The sequence below is a fragment of the Ziziphus jujuba genome, chromosome 5 (assembly GCF_031755915.1).
Source record: "Ziziphus jujuba cultivar Dongzao chromosome 5, ASM3175591v1".
Classification (NCBI taxonomy): Eukaryota; Viridiplantae; Streptophyta; class Magnoliopsida; order Rosales; family Rhamnaceae; genus Ziziphus; species Ziziphus jujuba.
In genome coordinates this window covers 29,092,905-29,115,781 of record NC_083383.1, presented here as the reverse complement: position 1 = coordinate 29,115,781, position 22,877 = coordinate 29,092,905, and the positions used below count along the sequence as shown (strand labels likewise).

The window sequence follows — 22,877 nt, the reverse complement described above, 5'->3', positions numbered from 1 at the left end:
CCTAGCTAACTAGCTATCAATATAAAACTAAGTACAAATTTTTCTGAAATATAATATATTTATATCTTGCTGGTGAATTGGATCAGAAATACATGGGCAGAGAATGGAAATGACTCTGAAAAGTTGAATCATTATTTACAGCTTAACCTAAAAGCTAACCTAACTGGTGGCTTCAATTACTATTTTTCTATTTATTTAATAGAAAGAAAGTTTATCAGAAAACTCCAGGAGTCAGTAAAAGTTTTGGATTATTACCAATTAAAATCTATTGTATTGTTAAATATAATTAGCACCTATATATACGAGAGACTTTCATTAGTGTTAAAACAAATATATACGAGAGAATTCAAATGTTTTTCTTTAGGCATTTACATGTAACAAATTTTTTTTTTGAAGTTCTTTCATTTTTTTTTCTCACAACTATATCCAGTATAAATCTTTGAAATGAATAGTTGATTTCCATCAAACTATAATCCTTTCAATAAATAGCAAAGGAAAAAAAAAAAAACAAAAAATAAAGTTGAAAATAGAAAGAAAAAGTTGAGATATATAAGTAAAGAAAGGAAAAAAGGGTTAGGCAGCTGGCTCAAGCAATCGATAAAAATGAAAGAATGCAGGTGGAAAATTGAGCATCTAACTACCCCTTTGAGTAGTCTAATCCATACCAGTATTTCATTTTAATTAAAAAAAAAGTTTCTGAATTTTAAAATAATTGGTTGCCGGCCCTCTGTTCTTAATTTGTTGATCCTATTTAATCTTAGTTAGAACAGTGTTGTTTTTTATATATATATATATATATATATATATAATAACAGCATTACTACTTCAAATTCCCATCAGAAAATATTTTTTTGTTAAACTATTACACCTTTATATACCAAAACAAAAAGGAAATTACAAAATCACATGTTTGTTAGATTTATTTTACAGTACCAGCTACAACTCCAAATGCGCACCATATATATTATAAAATTAACTTTATACAAATATTTAAGTGCTTGTCATAGAAAACCCAAATGAACATTACATTATACTTAACCCATGCTTCTTTTAAGTCCTATAGAATGATATATATATATATATATATTTTTTTTTCTCCTTGAAGTTTCAGAGTGATTTATAATTCTTTATTTTATTTCATTTTTGTTGATATTGGATATAAATTATTGGAATTCAGATAACTGAATGAAAAAAATAATAATTTTTACCATTCATTTGTATTTATTAATCTAATAGGCATTTGCATATGGTGCTCTCGTTAAGATTTGCTCTTTGGTAACTTTGAAATGGAACATAAAACACCATTGAAAATAACATACTTTTTTTTTTTTTTTTCCCCAGACTATATATTAGGCAAACAGGGGTAAATGATTTTACATTTAAATTGAATGAAATTTTTTTGAATCATCTTCAGAAATACATTCCAAAATAATTATGAAAAATATTGATTTATTTTCTTTGTATTATAATCGGTAGTACAATAGGCAATTAAGAATGTTAAAGACAAAAAAAAAAGAAAAAAAAATTGTTGATTAAGTAAAAAGTGAATGAGAGAAAAATTTGGTATAGGTATGAGTACTCACACTCAGGACTAACCCTCTCATTTCCGTTGGCAAGGCAAGTAGAAGTCAAAAGAAAATTTTAAAAGTAAACTTACGCCTTAACAATAAAATAAAAATAAATAAATAAAATAAAACAAAGTAAAAAAAGAATAATAAAAATATATATATATATATTTAATAAGAAAGCGTTTTTAAGGGCAGTGTGGTAAATTCGAAGATATCAAAAGTAGCGTATGATGTGAGTTTCAGACAAGCTGGGAAGTTTTCAATTCCTCGGCGAGATTTTGCAAAACTCTGGGTCCCCACCCACACGAGCAACACGTGACACTCACTCCAACCCTTGTTTGCCTTTTTTTCTCTTCCTCTCTTTCTCTCTCTAGAAACTCAGTCTCTCTCTCTCTCTCTCTAAAAAAGAAAATGAAAATTACCAAACCCTACTCGACTCTCTCTCTCTTGACTCTTCAATAGTCGTAAACTAAGTGAGAAGAGAATGAGAATCCATGGTCGTACGTAGTTACCAAAATACCCTTTATCTCCGCCGCAGTACCACCGGAGCTCCGGTGGGGCACAGCTCATTTGCCCCACCACCACCGCCTCCACAACCAACATCTCTGTCTCCTCCACCGTCAAAAACTGGGTCCCACGCAGAACCCCACCAACTGTAATACATTAAAATTTTTATTTTTGTGTCTTTTAATATCTAATTATATTATATATATATAATTTTCCAGTCTGTGATTGTGTGTTTGATCTAAAATTATATATTTATATATATATATATATATATGTATATATATGCACGTCTGATCTCCCTCCTTGTCTTTGTCTCTTTCTCGTCCCTTCTGTGCTAAGCGTTGAATTTTCAACCCCTCCACTCTGTTATTAGATTCTCTCTCTAAAAATAATAAAAAGTCTCTTGCTCTCTCTTTATCTCTCTCTCTGTCTCACACTCTATAATTTGGCTTCAAACCCATGTCACAGATCGAAAAAACCAATTTTGCAGAGAGACCCATCTGCTAGAACTTGTTCTCTCTCAAAGAAAAGAATCATTCATTCATTACACAGAAACAAAAACATCTTTTTTTAATTTATTTTATATTTTAGTTTTTAAGTTTTCTTTAATTTCACGCATTTTTTATTCTCTCTATCTCTTTTTTTTTGTTTGTTTTTTAATCCATTTTGTTATTTGTTTCTGCTCTGTCTCTGACTCACTCATTCCGTGAAAAAGTTCTTTTTTTTATGTGTTGTATAATGTGGGGTTGGTGTTTCTTGTAATGGGTGCCTAGCTGTGAAGATAGTGGGCTGAAAGCAAACGGAGGGAGAAGAAGAAGGTAATAAAAAAAAAAAAAAAGAAGGTTTGGTCTTTGGTGGGTTTTAGTTTAGTGATGAGGGAGATATAGACGGTGTGGGTTTTCTGAGAACTGGATTTGTCTGCGTTTTCAAGGCTTTGAAAGTGCGTTTTACAGTGTAATGGATACTAAAGGACGACTTATTGCTGGTTCTCACAACAGGAATGAGTTTGTTCTTATCAATGCTGATGAGATTTCACGAGTAAGTTCGGTCCTTTCAGTCGCTTCTTCCTTTTAAACTTTTTGCATTGGCACTCAAACTCCATTAATGGCACTGAGCAGCTCTCTCTCTTTTCTTCTTGTTCAGAAGTCATTTTTAGACCCCCCATTTTTGCATTTTCAAACACCCATTTGCTAGTATTGTGTCTCCCTTGCTTTTTTGTTTTTAGATCCTGAAATTTTACATGTTGGATTTTTTCCTTTTTATATTTCATTTTCTTTGTTTTCATAGTAATTCTCCGAGAGCTAACTTTTTGTTTTTGCCCGTGCCATTACTGATTTTTCATGGTCATTTTTCCGTAAATCTGGATGAATATGTACTTTTTTTCGCTTTGTTGTTCCTGTCGGTGCCTTATTTTGTGTAAGCGATTTAATAATTTAGTTCCTGTTGTTTGGCTCTTTTCTTGATCTCGATTCTGGCCAATGAATATGAAGCTTAAAATGTTTCGAAATAATTTTCTTTCTGATATGCTCTTAATCATATTTGGACCATTTTTTTTTCTCCTGTATCACTACATATAATTGCAAGCTTTTTTCTTCTTTCTTCTTCTCTTCTTCTTCACTTTTTCATGATCTGATGGATATTGATGTTGCTATGACTACCTTGACTTGCAGGTGACATCTGTCAAAGAATTGAGTGGGCAAAGTTGCCAGATCTGTGGGGATGAGATAGAGATTACTGTGGATGGAGAGCCATTTGTTGCTTGCAATGAATGTGCATTCCCTGTTTGCAGACCTTGCTATGAGTATGAGAGAAGAGAGGGAAATCAAGCATGCCCTCAGTGCAAAACCAGATACAAACGAATCAAAGGTTGGCTTCTCAGTGGTCCACTCCTTTACCCTTTGGCTGATCCTTTCCCTTTTGGAAAAAAAAAGAAAAAAGAAAAAGAAGCACTTGTAGATATCGATTTGGTTGTGGTTTTCAACTTCAAATGTTAAACAAATTTCAGGAAGTCCCAGAGTTGAAGGTGATGAAGAAGAGGATGATATTGATGATTTGGAGAATGAACTTCAGATTGCAAGCAATGATCCTAACCACATTGCTGAAGCTATGCTTGCTGCTCGCCTGAATGTCGGCCGCGGCTCCCACGCCAATGGTTCGGTCTACGCCCCTTCAGAGATGGATGCCTCTTCGGTCGCTGGAGAGATCCCTCTCCTGACCTATGGTCAAGAGGTAACATTCCTTTTGAGTATTTTGCTCTTTCTAAAGTTATGATTGTGTTCATGATCTATATGTCTGGTAATGATATTTATTTATTTATTTATTTATTTTTTAACATGGTGAAGGATGTTGGCATTTCTGCTGATAAGCATGCTCTTATAGTTCCCCCACTTCGAGGAAAACGGGTGCATCCAATGCCATTTTCTGATTCCATGTCCTGTAAGTTTGTTAAATAAAATTCCACTTTGATGTTCCAGTTGACTTGATATTGGTGGCTGTTTGAGACTAGGTTATTTGTTGCCTCAAGGGGGTAATTATATGGTATTGATGATGCAGTTCAACCCAGACCAATGGATCCGAAGAAAGACTTGGCAGTTTATGGTTATGGATCTATTACATGGAAGGATCGGATGGAGGAGTGGAGGAAGAAGCAGAATGAAAGACTTCAAGTGGTTAAGCACCAAGGAGAAAATGGTGGCGGAATCAATGATGGAGATGAGCTAGATGATCCTGAATTACCCAAGTAGGTGCATTTTCCAGTTATGTATTTTAACTTGTGGGGTATATATTGGTATTTTCTTTGTAACTTGAAGCCAAATAAAATTTTAGTTTGTGACTTTCCTAAAGATGTTGATTACAATGTACTCTTTGTGAGAAGAGATCAGTAATGCAATTGGTTTGCTTAATTCCTTGTTTCCTTGAATTATTTGTTGAGCTGGGGGTTGGGGGTGGAGAGGTAGAATAAAGTTTCAATGCACACTGGAGTTGTCTGGCTCATATAGAGCTTGACAAAGTTACGGTTGGTTTAATTTGGAATTCAATAATCATTTCTAGGCCATTACGATGATTAAGAAGGCTTTGAGTAAAACTTTACATGTGAATGCCAAGTCAGAATCAGTTTTTCAAGATGTAGCCATGGAAAATAGCGCATAAAGTATGCCCATGCATATTGTCGATTATGTTCTGCAAGCAAACAATAGTTGCACCTTTTTTAAGTTTCAATGTACTTAAATTTTTCTGTTGGTATGTATGCTATGAATTGTTATCTATGGTTGCAGTAAGATTGTCTTGTTTTTTCTGTTTGTACTGCTTGACAAAATATGATAAAAGTAGATATGTTTCTGCACACATTGAGGAAACAGATGGTCAAAATTAAGGTATTTGTGCTGTTTTCCTTTCATGTGCTTGAGTTGACTTTATTTAATGTTTAATTGTTTTTGTATTACAGGATGGATGAGGGCAGGCAGCCGCTTTCAAGAAAGTTGCCTATTCCTTCAAGCAAGATAAGCCCGTATAGATTGATAATCTTACTCCGGATTGTGATTGTTTGCCTCTTTTTTCACTATAGAATTCTCCACCCTGTCAATGATGCATATCCGTTGTGGTTAACCTCAATTATATGTGAAATTTGGTTTGCTGTCTCATGGATACTGGATCAATTTCCAAAATGGCACCCAATTGTGCGAGAAACATATCTTGATCGTTTATCATTGAGGTACTACCCTCTCGCTTCGAACACATATTTTGTGGTAAATTTGATGTCTATTCTTTGTTATTTAACCAAAACAAATTTCCAGGTACGAGAAAGAAGGGAAGCCATCTGAGTTAGCCAGTATAGACATATTTGTGAGTACAGTGGATCCTATGAAAGAGCCTCCACTCATCACTGCAAACACAGTTCTGTCTATCCTCTCTGTAGATTACCCAGTGGACAAAGTTGCATGCTATGTCTCAGATGATGGTGCTGCCATGCTCACTTTTGAAGCCCTCTCTGAGACATCTGAGTTTGCAAGAAAATGGGTTCCATTCTGCAAGAAATACAGCATTGAACCGCGAGCTCCTGAGTGGTATTTTGCTCAAAAAGTCGATTACCTGAGGGACAAAATTGATGCAACATTTGTCAGAGAACGTCGAGCCATGAAGGTTTGCAAGTTTTGTCTTCTTTTATTTCTGTTTATGCCCAGCAAGTAATCTTTTTTCAATTGAGCTGCTTTGATAGATTAATCAATCTGATGTTGATAGATGACATCATTTTTTTATTAATGAATTCTCACAGACTGAAAACCCATACTTCATCGTTTGCTGATTAAATAAAATATGACCCTATAATCATTCTCATTTTTATCTAACTTGATAATTTGCTGATAATATGATTCTTTGGTTGGTTCAAGAAGATGATGATTTGAATATGGTTTTATTATAATTGTGCAGAGAGAATATGAGGAGTTCAAAGTTCGGATAAATGGGTTGGTTGCCACTGCCCAGAAGGTTCCTGAGGATGGCTGGACAATGCAAGATGGAACTCCATGGCCTGGCAACAATGTCAGGGATCATCCTGGCATGATTCAGGTTTGTTGACGATGCATCCATGAGTTCTAGGCCATATTTCACGTGTCCTTGAGTTGTCTTCTACATGTTAGAACAGTACTAAGTTTTTCATATGGTTGCCATCTTCTACAGGTTTTCCTTGGTCAAAATGGTGTTCGTGATATTGAAGGAAATGAACTACCTCGTTTGGTATATGTATCTCGTGAGAAGAGGCCAGGTTTTGATCATCACAAGAAGGCCGGTGCCATGAATGCTTTGGTATCTCTCTCTCTCAAACATACAACAAATTTAATCTATGTTTGTGATTCCTCGTATTGATTACTACTGCTTTGGCTTATTAATCAAGGTCCGAGTATCGGCGATCATCTCAAATGCTCCATACATACTGAACGTTGATTGTGATCACTATATAAACAACAGTAAGGCTCTTCGTGAAGCCATGTGCTTCATGATGGATCCCACTTCAGGAAAGAAGATCTGTTATGTGCAATTTCCTCAAAGATTCGATGGCATTGATCGTCATGATAGATACTCAAATCGCAATGTTGTATTCTTTGATGTAAGTGGGAACCTTGACTATTTTTATCTGTTGATACATATGCTGATACATTTATATTATAGGGAGAAACAAAAATTAATGGCATTTTTTTTTTTTTTCTAAATAAATGATTACAGATCAATATGAAAGGTTTAGATGGGATCCAAGGACCAATATATGTTGGAACTGGGTGTGTCTTCAGAAGGCAGGCACTCTATGGATATGATGCTCCTAAGAAGAAGAAGCCCCCAGGCAAGACTTGTAATTGTTGGCCAAAATGGTGCTGCTTGTGCTGTGGATCTAGGAAGAAGAACAAGAAGGGAAAATCAAAAGATCAAAAGAAGTTGAAAAGCAGGGAGACTTCAAAGCAGATACATGCACTAGAAAATATTGAGGAGGGAATTGAAGGTAAGGAATAGTGTGAAATTGGCCCACATTGTTTCCAATAACTTGCAGTTCTTAATTTTCAAAACTAATCCCTTATACATTGCATTTCTTGTTCTGATGTACTTCTATTTTGAGTTTCTTCCTTGTTGCTCTTATGTTCTTTGGAATAACACAAAATTATTGAAAATCTTTGACTAAATTAGGAGTGTTGAATTAGTAGATATTGAGTTATGCTTAAAATGTGCTTCCAATTTCTCACCAAGCAAGTAGAAAATATTAATTAATAAAAACTACTAAGAGAAATAAAATGTTAATAAATAAGCTTGAGATAGTGCTGATTTTTTCTTCTAATTTTGAGAAATTATTTTTATCTATAATGTTTTATTATGGACTTCAAATATTTTCTTCTTCATGACCTTTTATGTTTGTATTTCCATTGCAGGAATAGATAATGAGAAATCATCTCTAATGCCCCAAATCAAGTTTGAGAAGAAATTTGGACAGTCACCAGTGTTTATTGCTGCTACACTTGCAGAAGAAGGTGGTGTTCCCAAGGGGGCATCTTCTGCATCACTTTTGAAGGAAGCGATTCATGTCATTAGTTGTGGATATGAAGATAAAACAGAATGGGGAAAGGAGGTATGCAACGGTTTTTTCTATTCAAGTTGAAGGCTTTATGAGTTTTACCTTGTGAACACCACATTTCTCACTGTTGCCTCTTTAATTTGCAGGTTGGGTGGATTTATGGCTCTGTTACAGAGGATATTCTTACAGGCTTCAAGATGCATTGCCATGGCTGGCGGTCAGTGTATTGCATACCTAAAAGGCCTGCATTTAAGGGTTCAGCTCCTATAAATCTCTCAGATCGTCTTCACCAGGTTCTGCGGTGGGCCTTGGGATCTGTTGAGATATTATTAAGCAGGCACTGTCCAATATGGTATGGCTACGGGTGTGGCTTGAAATGGTTGGAGCGCTTTTCCTACATAAACTCAGTTGTTTATCCGTTGACGTCCATTCCTTTGCTTGCATACTGTACCTTGCCGGCTGTCTGTCTCCTTACTGGGAAGTTTATCGTCCCTGAGGTGATCCCAATTGCCTTTTACTGGAATTTACATATTGAAACTTAAAATTTTTTTTCCTAGGTTACAAAAATGGAAACTTTTTAGATTCTTTGTTAGTTTGCTGTGCTTGAAAGCTGATGCTGGCTCTCTGTATGTTCACAGATTAGCAATTATGCAAGTATCCTTTTCATGGGCCTCTTTTTATCCATTGCTGCGACTAGTATCCTTGAGATGCAGTGGGGACATGTTGGGATTCATGATTGGTGGAGGAACGAACAATTTTGGGTGATTGGTGGTGTTTCATCCCACCTTTTTGCTCTCCTCCAGGGTCTGCTTAAGGTTTTGGGTGGTGTTAACACAAACTTCACTGTTACATCCAAAGGAGCAGATGATGGAGAGTTTTCAGAACTCTACCTGTTCAAGTGGACATCTTTGTTAATCCCTCCCATGACCTTGCTTATCTTAAACGTAATTGGTGTCATAGTTGGGGTCTCAGATGCCATCAACAATGGTTACGAGACATGGGGTCCACTCTTTGGTAGGCTGTTTTTCGCCATCTGGGTCATTGTTCATCTTTATCCATTCCTCAAGGGTATGATGGGCAAACAGAACGGTGTTCCAACTATCATTGTGGTATGGTCAATTCTTCTAGCATCAATATTCTCTCTATTATGGGTCCGAATCAACCCATTTGTGTCGAAAGGTGGTATTGTACTGGAAGTTTGTGGGTTGAATTGTGACTAAGATATACAGGAAAGGAAGTTTTAGTTGTTGTGAGTTATGTGTAGAAGCTGTGAGTTATGCACAAGTGCACAACTTTTTGTGGTTAAAAATGAAGGCGTCCCATGGGGCCACGCTGAATGTCACTGAAGATCATAAAACCAGTGAAATTGAATGTAGATTGCAATAATTTATGATGGGATGCATGTAGATACAAAAAAGAACTGGGATCTGACACAAAAGAAAAAGGAAAAAAAAAAAAAAAAGAAAAAAAGAAAAAAAAAAAAGAAAAAGAAATTTCTTTTGCAAAGTCTTCATTGATTCTTTTGATACTTGGATATTACCGGTGGAAAGGGATTGTATTCAGGAGGTTTGTCTGTAATCCCAAGAGCACTTGAAGTTAGTTTGATTCATATTTTATGTACTTTTCCGAATAAGGGACTTCGTATATATCATCATCAAATTGTCTTGTGTCTGAAATTTTGTCATCAATTTAGTGAAAACTACGTATGATGTTCAACCTCTGTTGTATTATTTGCCAAGAAATAAACACAAAACATATATTTCTGTGTCCAAAGCAATTTGAATTTCGTTTGTATGTCTGCTTAAGAGTAGCTAAAGATTCTGGTAGTTATGTTATTTCGTTGTAGAAAATGTCTGTTTATTCCATTGAGTAAAATCTGATTATTATTTTGCCTCTGTTTATAGCAGTCTAATTACTGTTTTTCTATGAAAGCAAGATATAGTTCTAATCTATGAGGTAGTCTAGAGAACAAATCAATTTGGAACAAATGAAGCTTTACTTTGTCAATGCTACAAATATTCAAAATCCTTGAAGTACCAAGTTTATTATCGATTCTCAAGGATCTAGAATCGACAATCAAATATACACAAGGAAAACACAAGCAAGAAAATAAAATTACATAACAACATTCATAAATAATTACATTTTATGAACATAAACAAAGCAGATGAACATAAAAATTCATTGAACTTTCTGCATGAGGTATGCTAGAATCAATCCACATTTGCAAATAAATTTAGGAAATCGTTCAATATAATAAATCTTATGAAGCATAGAAGCAGGACCGGAGTCTAATTCTTCTGGAGATCTTCCAATGCCCTTCTCTTGACTGATGTTTTTGTTGCTGTCATGTTATTGACTTGTTCCCTCTTGCTGCTGGGAAAATTCTCTTTCATATCATAGATTTTGTGGATGTTTTTCGGAGTTCTTGGGATCGAAAAATCTTTGTTAGTCTTCATTTTTGGCATGGCAGATCTACTGATTCTTTCCATCAATTTTGCCTCCGGACTTTTATCTTCACGTGATTCCAATTTCTGGGGATTTTCTAAAGCAACAGCTGCAAAATGGGATCAAAATATATAACCACATAAGAACTACAAATTAAGTATACCTAGATATTTATCTCAATTATTGAATTTATCTCTGACACATATTTGCTCTTCTTTCTCTTTTTTGGCAATATCTTACACTTTTATCACTCTTAAAGAAAAAATCCCGTACCTTCAACAGCAGAGTTCACATGAATTTCTGGTTTCTTAGAGTCACTTGCACAACATTCAGCTTTGGAAGTATCTGAAGCAGCATAATTGCTGGCATTAATTTGAGTAGCCTCTGTATAATTCTCAAACTCAATACATTCAAATTTGTGAATCTCGCAATCAACAAGCCCTTGCTTGATGACAGGCACCCCACCTTTCTCTTTTGGTATACTTCGATTTTCATAGATGGACTCATCTGAAGCAGAAAGCTGGTTCTGTTTCCCTATTTCAAATTCCTCTACCATGCCATGCTCATCATCACAATCTTTTCCAATACTCTCAACATTTTCTCTCCCTTCATTTAGCTCTAAATTAGACGCCATACTTCCAACAATTTCTCTCCCTTCACTCACTTCATTAGTTTCATTTATCAAGTTTGGCTTGTCTTCTACCATGCTTTGCTCATAATCACAATGTTGCTCTTTCTCAAAATTTTCAATGCTCGAAACAATTTCTCTTCCTTCATTCACTTCTTCATTATTTTTGTTTATCAACTTGTCTTCCAAGGTTCTCACATCTGCTTCCTCAAATTCATCTCTTTCTCTATCTTCTGAAAACAAATTCAGCTCATAACTGGTGAACAAAGTCATTTCTGCAGCAATCTCCAGTGCTTTGATTTCTGTTTTCCCAAAAGTAGAAAAAATCATCAGTAGGAGTCATCTAAAAATTAATTAGAAATGAAAAAGGATAAGAATTTGAAACAGGTTAGATTTGTGAGAAATTCATGTCGCTTACCAGTTGTAGAAGCAGTCGCTGGGGAAACAGCTGAACATTCAACGTTCATTTCAGGCTTCAATATAGAGGCATTGTTTCCACAATCCGAAAATTCATTGGATTGACCAGAAGAGATTGCCACATTGTCAAGATCATGCAAATCAATTTCTTTTCCAGTCTCCTTTGAATTCCTCTTACTGTTTGTGCTATTGCTGTTGAACAGATTGTTCAAATCCAGATCATCATCGCTGTCCATTTGATTGGCTAGTTTCAAGACATCTGTGTATCCATCAAGTTTCTCAGCAACAACTTGTGGAGAAGTTCTTGCGTTATTCTCAACAGCAAAACCATGGGTAGAATCATTTATACCTTCATTACTGTTCTGACCTTCAACTCTCTTGTCAATTCCAAGTTCATTTTCTCCTTGCGCAGGTGGATTCATCTTTTCATGACCAAAGCCTAAAAAATGGAGGAGAAAAATGATTTTGATAAACATTTACTTCAGAAGGAAACCTGTTTTGTGCGGACTTGAGAAGTCAAGAATAAAAAACCACAACCATACCTTTATCCTCATTAGCCATCTCTATTCCTTCTGCATAATTCCTGACACGGTTGCTGTATGCATGAAATTCATACTCCTTTCCTGCACTCAATACTGAACAATATTATCTCCAACTTGCTGTGTCAGTCAATAGCTAACTACTATGATAAACATCAAGCATCATTACATAAATGTCAATTCGTAATTAGTTTTTTTTATTTCATTTTGTAATAATTTCAACAGAAAATTGAAATTCCAAAAAAACAGAAGAAGGCAAACTAACCACATGATAATGAAAAATTCTGCACAGAGAAAGTAGCTGTACTTGATCCAGGTACATTTCTGCCTGAAGGGGCAACAGAAAATGATTTAACAGCGGACTTCTTCTCGTCCGACAGACACCCATTATTTAATCCAAATGGAGAAATCAGTTGCTCGTCCAACTTAGTACCATCCTCAACATTCTCAATGCCAATTCTTCTATCCAAGATATCATCACCTTCATCAGTGGCATATATACAGCTTTCATGTGCGTTACGCAACGTAAGATCAGGACCATTATCATTCTGCTCAAGAAGCACCTTTTCAACCAAGTGATCCGTAACATCATCTTCTGTAACTCCGTCTACATTTTCTTTAGTTTCAGCATCAGAACTGATAACCTGGGCTTTTGGATCAACAACAGCTTTTCCAACATTTTCTTCCTTATTTGCAGTTTTTCCATCACAGAAAAGGCAGGATTCTGAATATATGGAAGCACTTTTATCCATGTCTGGCAAAACTTCTCCCTGCTTCTCAGAACTTCCAAAATTGAATTCACCAACTTGTGATACAGTTGCCACAATTTTATTTGGTGTCCCTCCATCTTCATATTCACTGGACATGGTCACATCCGAAGAACCTAGGGCAAGACCATTAGTTTTTGATAATTCAGTCTCATACTTTGAAAATGCTGTGTCATGCACCATTGAATCAAGTGGTAGCATAGGCGTTCCACTTTCTGCTTCCTCCATTTTGTCAGTCATAACAAGTTCTTCTTTGTCTTCACCATTTTTTGACATTTCCTCAGGACCAAACTTCCCAATACGCTGTGCCTCCATCTCATCTACAGAAGCAAGACTACAGCTATTGATCTCAACAGCTTCTTTTGTCACTACTTCGTGCATGGAAGTAAAAGGGTACATTGTTTCTAACTCCTTTTCAACCAAGTGATCATCAACATCATCTTCTGTAACTCGATCTACATATTCTTTTATCTCAGCATGAGAACTGATAACCTGGGCTTTTTGATCGTTGACAGCATTTCCAACATTTTCTTCTTTATTAGCAGTTTTTCCATCACAGGAAAGGCAGGATTTCGCATATATGGAAGCACTTTTATCCAGGTCTGGCAAAACATCTCCTTGCCTCTCAGAACTTGTAAAATTGAATTCACCAACTTGTGATACAGTTGCCACAATTTCATTTGGCGTCCCTCCATCTTCATATTTACTAGACATGGTCACATCCGAAGCACCTAGGGCAAGGCGATTAGTTTTTGATAATTCGATCTCAAACTTTGAAAGAGCTGTATCATCCCACATTGAATCAAGTGGTAGCGTAGGCGTTCCATTTTCTGCTTCCTCCTTCACGGTTACTTTATTGGTTACAGCATGTTCTTCTCTGTCTTCACCATTTTTTGACATTTCTTCATGATCACAATTATCAATACTCTCTGCCTCCATCTCTTCTACAACAGCAGGGCTACAGCTATGGATCTCAGCAGCTTCTTTTGTCCCTACTTTGTGCATGGAAGTAAAAGGGTACATTGTCTGTAACTCCTTTTCAACCAAATGATCGTTGACATCATCTTCGATAACTCCATGTACATTGTCTTTTGTCTCTGCATCAAAACTGATTACTTGGGCTTTTGGATCACTAACGGCTTTTCGAACATTTTCTTCTTTGTTAGCAGTTTTTCCATCACAGGAAGGGCAGGATTTTGCATATATGGAAGCACTTTTATCCATGTCTGGCAAAACATCTCCTTGCCTCTCAGAACTTGTAAAATGGAATTCACCGACTTGTGATACAGTTGCCACAATTTCATTTGGTGTCCTTCCATCTTCATATTCACTAGACATGGTCACATCCGAAGCACATTGGGCAAGACCATTAGTTTTTAATAATTCAATCTCATACTTTGAAAATGCTGTATCATCCCCCACTGAATCAAGTGGTAGCATAGGTGCTCCATTTTCTGCTACCTCCATCTCTGTTACTTTGTTAGTTATAGCAAGTTCTTCTTTGTCTTCACCATTTTTTGACATTTCCTCAGGACTAAACTTCCCAATACGCTGTGCCTCCATCTCATCTACAGAAGCAAGACTACAGCTATTGATCTCAACAGCTTCTTTTGTCACTACTTCGTGCATGGAAGTAAAAGGGTACATTGTCTCCAACTCCTTTTCAACCAAGAGATCATCAACATCATCTTCTGTAACTCGATCTACATATTCTTTTATCTCAGCATGAGAACTGATAACCTGGGCTTTTGGATCGTCGACAGCATTTCCAACATTTTCTTCTTTATTAGCAGTTTTTCCATCACAGGAAAGGCAGGATTTTGCATATATGGAAGCACTTTTATCCAGGTCTGGCAAAACATCTCCTTGCCTCTCAGAACTTGTAAAATTGAATTCACCAACTTGTGATACAGTTGCCACAATTTCATTTGGTGTCCCTCCATCTTCATATTCACTAGACATGGTCACATCCGAAGCACCTTGGGCGAGATCATTAGTTTTTGATAATTCAATCTCATACTTTGAAAATGCAGTATCATCCCCCATTGAATAGAGTGGTAGCATAGGCGCTCCATTTTCTGCTTCCTCCATCTCTGTTACTTTGTTGGTTACAACATGTTCTTCTTTGTCTTCTTCATTTTTTGACATTCCTTCAAGACCACACTTGTCAATAGTCTCTGCCTCTGTCTCTTCTACGGCAGCAGGACTACAGCTATTGATCTCAACAGCTTCGTTTGTCCCTTCTTCGTGCATGGAAGTAAAAGGGTACATTGTCTGTAACTCCTTTTCAACCAAGTGATCATTGACATCATCTTCGTTAACTCCATCTACATTGTCTTTTGTCTCTGCATCAAAACTGATAACCTGGGGTTTTGGATCATCAACAGCTTTTCCAACATTTTCTTCCTTATTTGCAGTGTTTCCACCACAGGAAAGACAGGATTCTGACCGCTCTGGCAAAACTTCTCCCCGCTTCTCAGAACTTCTAAAATTGAATTCACCAATATGTGATACAGTTGCTGCAATTTCATTTGGTGTCCGTTCTTCTCCATATTCACTAGACTCCTTTTCCTTCATTGTCCCAATTTCTTCGGTCCTCTCATTACTGCATACTTGGCCACGTAATTTACTGAAGCTAATATCTTCACTGGATATTGTTTCATCAGGGACTTCAATCAAATTATTAGAACAGTTTTCTCTCTCAACATGATATGCATCACTTCTTCCAACAATTTCTAGATGCATGGCTGTCAGAGCCTCCAACTGATTCCCATCTATAATTCAGTAGATAAAATTGTTAAAGACATGGATTAAGATAAAAAATAGAAATTAACACCTAAGTTTAAACTAAAGATTCCCTGTATAGAGAAAGTATATGTATTATGCAGTTCACTTTATTGCCAACAATGGCAAATGCTACAAAGAAAATTTCAGGGGGAAAAAAAGGGGGGGAAAGAAAGAAAGAAAAAACAATCAAAGGAAAAAGATATCACAAACCTTGACTTTGTGGTGGAGGTTCAGATGGGGCAGCAGCAGTATCATCACTGGCAATTATTCCCAATTGGATATCTGCAACCTTTTCCACAACGATGTCAGCAGTTTCAGTTGCATATTCATCAACTTGAGCTATTCCATGTCTCTCATAAGGAACAAGCACACATATCTTTTCAGCTTCATTTGAGAATTTTTCGGAGCTTCTTTCTGACTCACGACTCCCACTTAGTTCACTAAGATGATTCTCTTGAACTGCCTCCTCCGCTTCATTTCTGTCATAAGGAACAAGCACGTATATATTTTCAGCTTCATTTGAGAACTTTTCAGAGCTTCTTTCTGAATCACGACTTCCAGTAAGTTCACTTAGATGATTCTCTTGAATTGTCTCCTCTTGAACAGGTTCATAATTCCCATTGGTATCCAATTCTAGTATAATTTTATCCTCTTGAGCATTAGCTTTTCCATTGTCAGCTAATAGGTCATCTACCTTATCACTTACTGGGTTTACATGTTTTTCCATCAACGATTCTTCCGCTTTCAAGCCTATATTCAATACAAAGGTGTCAGAGACTGCACATTTAAAGGAGTATACTAGAAACTACAAATATTATACTCACCATTGGAATCTTCTGGGTAGGCAGGTGAAAAGCCACTGGCTGGAGAGATAATTCCACAAGAAACCACATTGTTAATCTTACTTAGATGCTCAACTGGTTCTGTACTTACCTGTTCCACCAATTTTCCATCACCAGATTCAGCTCTTGTATTAAATGAACGGTGGGACTGATATTCCATAGAACCTTCTAACTTGCTATCCAGACTCAAATTTTCCATCCTAGCTTCCTCGACAATGTTTTCTTTCTCATTATCCACAACCTCAGCTGTAGAATCCTGCATTTGTTGGAATATAGATGCACCTTCAACCTCCATTGACTCTGAAACCTGTTCCTCCGACTTCAATGTGTCGTATGTGAACTCCTTCTCATCAGAATTTAGAGCAGATATCTCAGCAGAACCTAGCTGGCTATGCTCAACAGATTTCCCTTCCTTTCTCTTTTTATTTGACCTTTCTCTAACTTTTTTTCTGTGGTACAAATCAGAATCATTTTTACTGCCTCCACATTCTGGCACAATATCCATGACTGGTTGTTCTCCACGGGACAAACTACTTTTTCTAAATGAACCCTCTTCTTCTATAATTTCCATCCTTGCTTTAGACGGCTTATTTTTTTCAGCAGATCTACCTTTCGGGTCTGCAAGTTCAGGAACATTACTTTTTGAGACATTGGGTCTGGATCGTCTCAGAGCCTTCTTAGTTACAGGTTCGTGCACAGTTACGGAACTTTCTTCTTTCAAAATTTGCTTTTTGCTCTGCCTTGTTTGCAAATCCTTTCTGACACCATCAGCAATTCCACCAACTTCTTTGGAAGCATGGCGACTAGATCTCCTTGGTTGTTTGGCAATATTAACATCACTTTCTAAAGGTGCTTCTCTTTGTGGCTTCTTCTTTCCATCATTATCTTGAGTTCTTAACTCTCCAACAGCAGTAGCAACAGAGTTAAATGATGCAATGCTGTGCCGAGACCTCCAAGGAGGGCCATCTGGCAGTAAATCTTCATCTTTTGTCACAACGCCAACAATTGGTTCGACTTTGGGAACTCCTTCAGAATCTATTTTCCTTGACCTTTTTCTAGACCCCTTTACAGGTTGTCCACGTTCAGTACGTTTGGTAGCAAGACTTTCACTCTGCACCTTCCCATTTTGTGGTGCGACAGACTTCCGCCTTGAACCCTTGGCAGGTTCTTCAAGTTGAAGAACCTTTTGACTTTCTTCCTCAACTACAATACTTCCTGCTTCACTTTCTAATGAAGAATCCTTCTCATCAAGTTTCCGGGACCTTGTGACCCTTCTACCAATTCCAGTGTCACCCAAATCTTTACTCAAAGAACTAGAACCTTTATTCTTTGCCGTAATTCTTTTAGAACGCTTCAGAATTTGTTCAGGTTTAGCCTCTTCTACTGCAATGGCATTGTCTTCATGAATCTGATCCAGCAAAACAACCCCATCACTAGCCTTGACATTCCTTATGTTCTTGGAACCTCTCAATCTTGAATTCTTCCTCAACACTGCCAAATCCCCATCTCCTGCTTTCTCTCCAGCTTCATTCACCACCTCCTTGCTTCTCAACCGCTGTCGAATCAACCCGCCTCTCCATTTAGCATCCTCACGAGGATCATCTTTATCACCCAAATCAGCAATTGGTGGTGGTTTATCATTAACACCAACATTTTTTACCCTTCTTCTCCCTCTCTTATTCCCAGCAAGAGGTGAGAAAACCATCTCTGCGTCTCCGGCAACCACTCTTTGCACTCTGGACCTTGTAACTCTACCGGAATTGTCCAAGGGTTCGGCCGAAACTTCAGCTTTTTTGACATTTTTTCTGAGCTGAACTTGTTTCTTTGATTCCAAGTTTGACACAGATTTCCTTTTTCTCAGTCGTCTCTTCGGATTGTTACCATGATCTGAATCTGACTCTGTATCTGAACTTACAAATATAAATGTTTCGTTTTCAGGACTAAACCTCACCTTCTTGCTTACTTTCTGATTTACAATCTTAAAATTAGATTCAATTTCGCAATGAGTTTCTCCTAAATTATTCGAGCTTGTTGGCTGACTATTGTCTACAGGCTTTTCATTTTCCTGTTAAAAAATAAGATAATATCGTTGAAAAAAATTTAAACGTGCTTGTAATTCAAACTGAATTAAATAACTCAAAACATTTAATCTTTTTCAAGTATGATAAGGTCAGCGATAATTCCCTCAATTTTCTCAGTAACCAAACACCCAAACAAAAAAAAAAAGAAGTATAATTGTGAGAGAATTTGATTTTAAGCACACCTTGAGAAGCAAAGCAAGCCTATCGGCCATTTCATGGTTGGTCAAATTCGCCGGAATTCCATGCTTCTTACAGAGCGATTGCAGTGCCTGCCTCTTCATTCCATGAAAATCCATTTCTGCAAAAATACACAAATTCAGGGAAAACGAAAATAAAAATACAATAATTTTACGAATAAATACCAAAAAACAAAGTAGAAATTGAAAGTTACCGTACCTACTACATAGAGGGAAAAAAAAAAATCCTATTGCGCAAAGTGATAGGCAATCTTTTACCAGTGAAAACAAAATACAGAGTTTTTTTTTTTTTTTTTTTTCAAAAATGGTGGTGGTGTTGTTTTTTGGTGTTTTTGTTTTGGAAAAGTCGGTTTGAACTCCCTTATTTTTATTTTGAAATTTAAATTTTAAAATTGTGACGGTTTTTCCCGCTTCTCAGCAACGGTCAATAAGTTTGTCGAAATCTCTCAAATGGCTGTGTACTGTAAACCTGGGCTTTATAGATTGCAACCGCGAGTAGAAATAGCATGTGCATCGTATAAGAAAGCGAGTACATTGAAGGAGCGAGTGAATTAGAATGTTTCAATTGTTGATAATAATTCTTTTTTACTTTTTCCCCAAAAGCGCTTAAAAGAAAACGTTTTCTTTAAGAATAAAGTAATTTTGGCGCGTTCAAGAATTATGGCTATTATTTACGTGGATGGGAAAAAGAACATATTTAATACATATTATCTATTTCCAATGTTTATTTATAATAACTTATTTTTTCTCACAAAAAAAAAAATGTTATTCACCACTTAAAGAAATTAAATGAAGTCATTTTTTTTTTTTTTTGAGGTTTGAAGATTCAAATTCTACATTATTGTCTAAGGAAACCATTTTTTTACCAATATGATAAAGTTTTTCTTTTAAGAAAAAAAAATTATAGCAGTTTTTTTTTCCCTTAAGAAATCATATATTTTCATATTCATTTAAGACTAGAAAATTGATTATTCGGGAATGTAGGGATAATTTGTAACAATATTAATGTTATACGTATTAATAGTTTGTTTTTCAAGTTTGTCACTTATGTTGCATTGATAGTCCCTTGGTTTGGCCGTGCTAAGTTGCATATAAATAAATAATTAATACGTATTATATTTTACCAAAACTTGGTCTGGTGTTAGCCGATGATTGATTGATTTATTTATTTTTTTTAATCCCTGCTTTTATCCATCTATTTATATCTATTCAGATTGTAAATGGAATATTCATTAATTAATTAGAGACTATTCCAAAATGAATTATGCAATGCATGCCCGAGGCTGTGTATTGAGAAAAGAAAAATCAAACTAGAATTATGGATGTAATTATCAATAATTGCTCCAAAGTTTACTAACAAATTAAAAGCTTAAGCTTGTCCACTTAGATTAATATATATATATATATATATATATTTATATATATATGGCAATACATATTATCATAAGCATAAGTATTCACCTGTCAGTTAGCATTTCGAATTAGCCAAGAAGACAAAAAAAAAAAAAAAAAAAAATTATTGTGCAAGTTTGTTCGAGGATTCATAAGCATCTATGATATACATATGATAATTACAAAAATAATTTATGTGATTCTCATATGTTTGTAAACAGTAAACAGCAAATACCGATAAGGATAAGCCAAGTCTACAAAACAATTTTTCCGAGGTGTAAATGGTTAGTGACAATACACCACCAACTCATTGTTAGACTAAAGAAAATCTAAATGTGTATTTATATATAAAGTTGTCCCTCTATTTCAGCTATGCATTTCAACTGAAACACATATGTCCTTTTATATTTAAAGTTTGTTTTTTTTTCCCATTCAATTAAACCTTCCAAAGGATCATGCATGGTTTCTGGATTATATTGTTTAATTCTGGGGTTGCGCTGATTGAATTAAAGTCATACTAGCTGGCTAGCGTATACAACACACACACAATTTGTTTTTCTTTTTAATATTTAATGCTCAAAATTACCATCTACTTCAAATTTGAAACAAAGAACACCCTTTTGTAAAGCCACCAAAAGAATAAATTAAATAAATCAAATAATGTCTCTCCAAATCTCTCCAAACATATACACTTCTCTCTTGGCTCATCATGATGAACCTCACATATATGCAATGGCATCCGTACAGAATTCCCATTGAAGGGAAAAAAAAAATTATTATATATTTATAACACAGTGCAAGTAATTGGAATTTGTGTATCATTAGCCAGCTTCCCCTCCCCTTTCCCAATCTCAAACTCAACCTCCATAGGCGGACAATAAAGTTTAAGCCTTCCCTGCCATGACCATGACGATCTAAGCATATCAAATGCTACTTCCATCTCCATTTTCAACGTTAACATTATCTTCCCTTTCCTTCTCTCCTCGAGTAACTCGTTAAGCACTCCATCATCTAAAAAGGGTTGCTCTTCTCCACAAGCTTTTCTGTCAAAATGAAGCTCAATAGATCTTTGTTTTTGGCTCAAAACTTTAAAGGGCATCATCACCAAAGCACATGAGATTTCATGATCTTTATAATACAACAAACTTGTAACTTCGTCTACATTGATTTTGAGATTTTCTTTTCGATTCTCTATCCCTAACTCCACGTTCCATTTCGCAAGCAATGGAGAGCTCGAGATGTCGAAATTTGATGCATCGATGGATTGCAAACGCAGCAAAAAGGGTTTTGATTCTGGACCATAGTTCCTAGACATGTAGATGAAGCTTCCAAACAAAAACCCTAATAAGATGGCCATTGAAACCAATACCGTAATAAGCATATGGGATTTTGTTGGGGAGACATTTTTGATTGTGGATTCTAAAGAAACCATGTCATCTCCTTTTTGCTCTTTGCAAACCATGTCTCCTTTTTGATCTTTTTGCAAAGAGCAAAAAGGAAACGGAAGGAACGGGGAAAAGGTATAGAAGCGAATATAATTTCAAAAAATTAGAATCCTTTCTTTATCTAATTATCTAGTTTAATTTTGAATTTTGGAAAATGAAAAATTTGCACCTAAACTAACCTAGGAGTGTCACCTAAGTTGTTCCTCTGTAGATTTCGTAACCGAAGTTGTTTTTTATTTTTTCAAAAACTAAATATTTTCTAAATTTTGTTGTATAGCTACATAAATTATGTTAATTTATTCCCTGGATTTTGTAACAAATTTATAAAAACATAAAAAATTTATAATTTAACAAATTAAAAAAAAAAAGAAGCAACCTTTAATTTCCGTTATAGGACAATTTTTTGGGGAAAGAAACAAACTTGTAGTTTCCCTTGTAGGGGAATTTGTTTTTGGGAAAAGACTCGTGTTATTAATAATTTGTTTTTGTTGTTAATATTGTAGTTCATTTCTCATATATTTCTTTTGTTCTTTCTTTTTTTGTAGTTTCCCTTGTAGGGGAATTTGTTTTGGGGAAAAGATTCATAATACTAGTAATTTTGTTTTTGTTGTTAATATTATAGTTCATTTTCTATGTTCCTTTTTTTGTTTTTTGTTTTGTCTTTTTTTTTTTTTTTTTTTTTAATGCTTGAGACCAAGAATTGGGAAGATTATATATATATATTTATACTAGTTTCATATAAATCCTCATATATATATATATATATATTTTTTTTTTTTTCTTTTTGGTTTTTCATATAAACCCTATGTAGGTCCGCGTAGCCCCCCACAATTTTTTTGCCGTTTAAACTTTTTTTAATATTTATTTGTATATTTACAATTTTACCCTTAAATGAGTAGTTGTGCCCTCTCCCTCTGTCTCTCCAGGGGCATATTTTGAATCTCCCTTTTCATTTTTTTTTTAATAATTTTCTCCATCTCTCACTTATTTTCAATCAAAATTGTTCATATTGCTAAAAAAAAAGAATCAAAATTATTCGTTTAATTCGATACTTATCTATAATTTATTCATACAAGGAATATTTCATTACAATTATAATTAGTTAATACATGCATTTAGTTAATACTAAGAATTACTTGAATAAAAAATATGCTTATAATAATATTTATCTACTTTACCTTTTTTCAACCTTCTTTTAACTAAT

General features: G+C 35.4%; 3 protein-coding genes across 5 annotated transcripts; 1 reads left to right on the top strand and 2 right to left on the bottom strand.

Moving 5' to 3' along the window:
- Positions 1-2,391: 2,391 nt before the first annotated feature.
- Positions 2,392-9,903, top strand: LOC107421701 (cellulose synthase A catalytic subunit 2 [UDP-forming]). The gene is made up of 14 exons (XM_016030987.4): positions 2,392-3,113; positions 3,746-3,941; positions 4,081-4,304; positions 4,418-4,511; positions 4,629-4,815; positions 5,521-5,787; positions 5,870-6,215; positions 6,504-6,641; positions 6,753-6,878; positions 6,967-7,179; positions 7,296-7,566; positions 7,988-8,184; positions 8,277-8,627; positions 8,769-9,903. Exons 1-14 carry the CDS (start codon positions 3,033-3,035, stop codon positions 9,348-9,350), a joined length of 3,273 nt encoding a protein of 1,090 aa, XP_015886473.3. The 5' UTR covers positions 2,392-3,032; the 3' UTR covers positions 9,351-9,903.
- On the bottom strand, positions 9,648-19,243 carry LOC107405986 (uncharacterized). Of its 3 annotated transcripts, XM_025069291.3 has the most exons (10): positions 19,036-19,243; positions 18,822-18,937; positions 16,541-18,623; positions 15,927-16,466; positions 12,428-15,703; positions 12,166-12,258; positions 11,973-12,062; positions 11,625-11,882; positions 10,852-11,508; positions 9,648-10,687 (listed from the first exon to the last, which is right to left on the bottom strand). In XM_025069291.3, exons 2-10 carry the CDS (start codon positions 18,933-18,935, stop codon positions 10,422-10,424), a joined length of 7,377 nt encoding a protein of 2,458 aa, XP_024925059.3. In that variant the 5' UTR covers positions 18,936-18,937; positions 19,036-19,243; the 3' UTR covers positions 9,648-10,421. The 3 variants fall into 3 exon arrangements, with proteins under 3 accessions (XP_024925059.3, XP_024925058.3, XP_015868556.3); XM_025069290.3 differs by having other exon boundaries at positions 11,625-12,062; XM_016013070.4 differs by having other exon boundaries at positions 11,625-12,062; positions 12,166-12,246; positions 19,036-19,242.
- Positions 19,244-21,012: 1,769 nt separating this feature from the next.
- On the bottom strand, positions 21,013-21,690 carry LOC107421696 (uncharacterized). Its single transcript, XM_016030980.3, has one exon. The coding sequence runs from the start codon at positions 21,688-21,690 to the stop codon at positions 21,013-21,015; it is 678 nt and encodes a 225-aa protein (XP_015886466.2).
- Positions 21,691-22,877: the final 1,187 nt, after the last annotated feature.

Bases quoted from the DNA above. Each gene is read 5' to 3' on its own strand.
- LOC107421701 (XM_016030987.4), top strand. From the start codon at position 3,033: ATGGATACTAAAGGACGACTTATTGCTGGTTCTCACAACAGGAATGAG. The intron at 6,879-6,966 runs GTATCTCTCTCT...TTATTAATCAAG, and splicing joins CCGGTGCCATGAATGCTTTG to GTCCGAGTATCGGCGATCAT. The intron at 8,628-8,768 runs GTGATCCCAATT...GTATGTTCACAG, and splicing joins GGAAGTTTATCGTCCCTGAG to ATTAGCAATTATGCAAGTAT.
- LOC107405986 (XM_025069290.3), bottom strand. From the start codon at position 18,935: ATGGATTTTCATGGAATGAAGAGGCAGGCACTGCAATCGCTCTGTAAG. The intron at 18,624-18,821 runs GTGTGCTTAAAA...ATTTTTTAACAG, and splicing joins GGCTTGCTTTGCTTCTCAAG to GAAAATGAAAAGCCTGTAGA. The intron at 12,259-12,427 runs GTTAGTTTGCCT...AATATTGTTCAG, and splicing joins GAATTTTTCATTATCATGTG to TATTGAGTGCAGGAAAGGAG.
- LOC107421696 (XM_016030980.3), bottom strand. From the start codon at position 21,690: ATGGTTTGCAAAGAGCAAAAAGGAGATGACATGGTTTCTTTAGAATCC.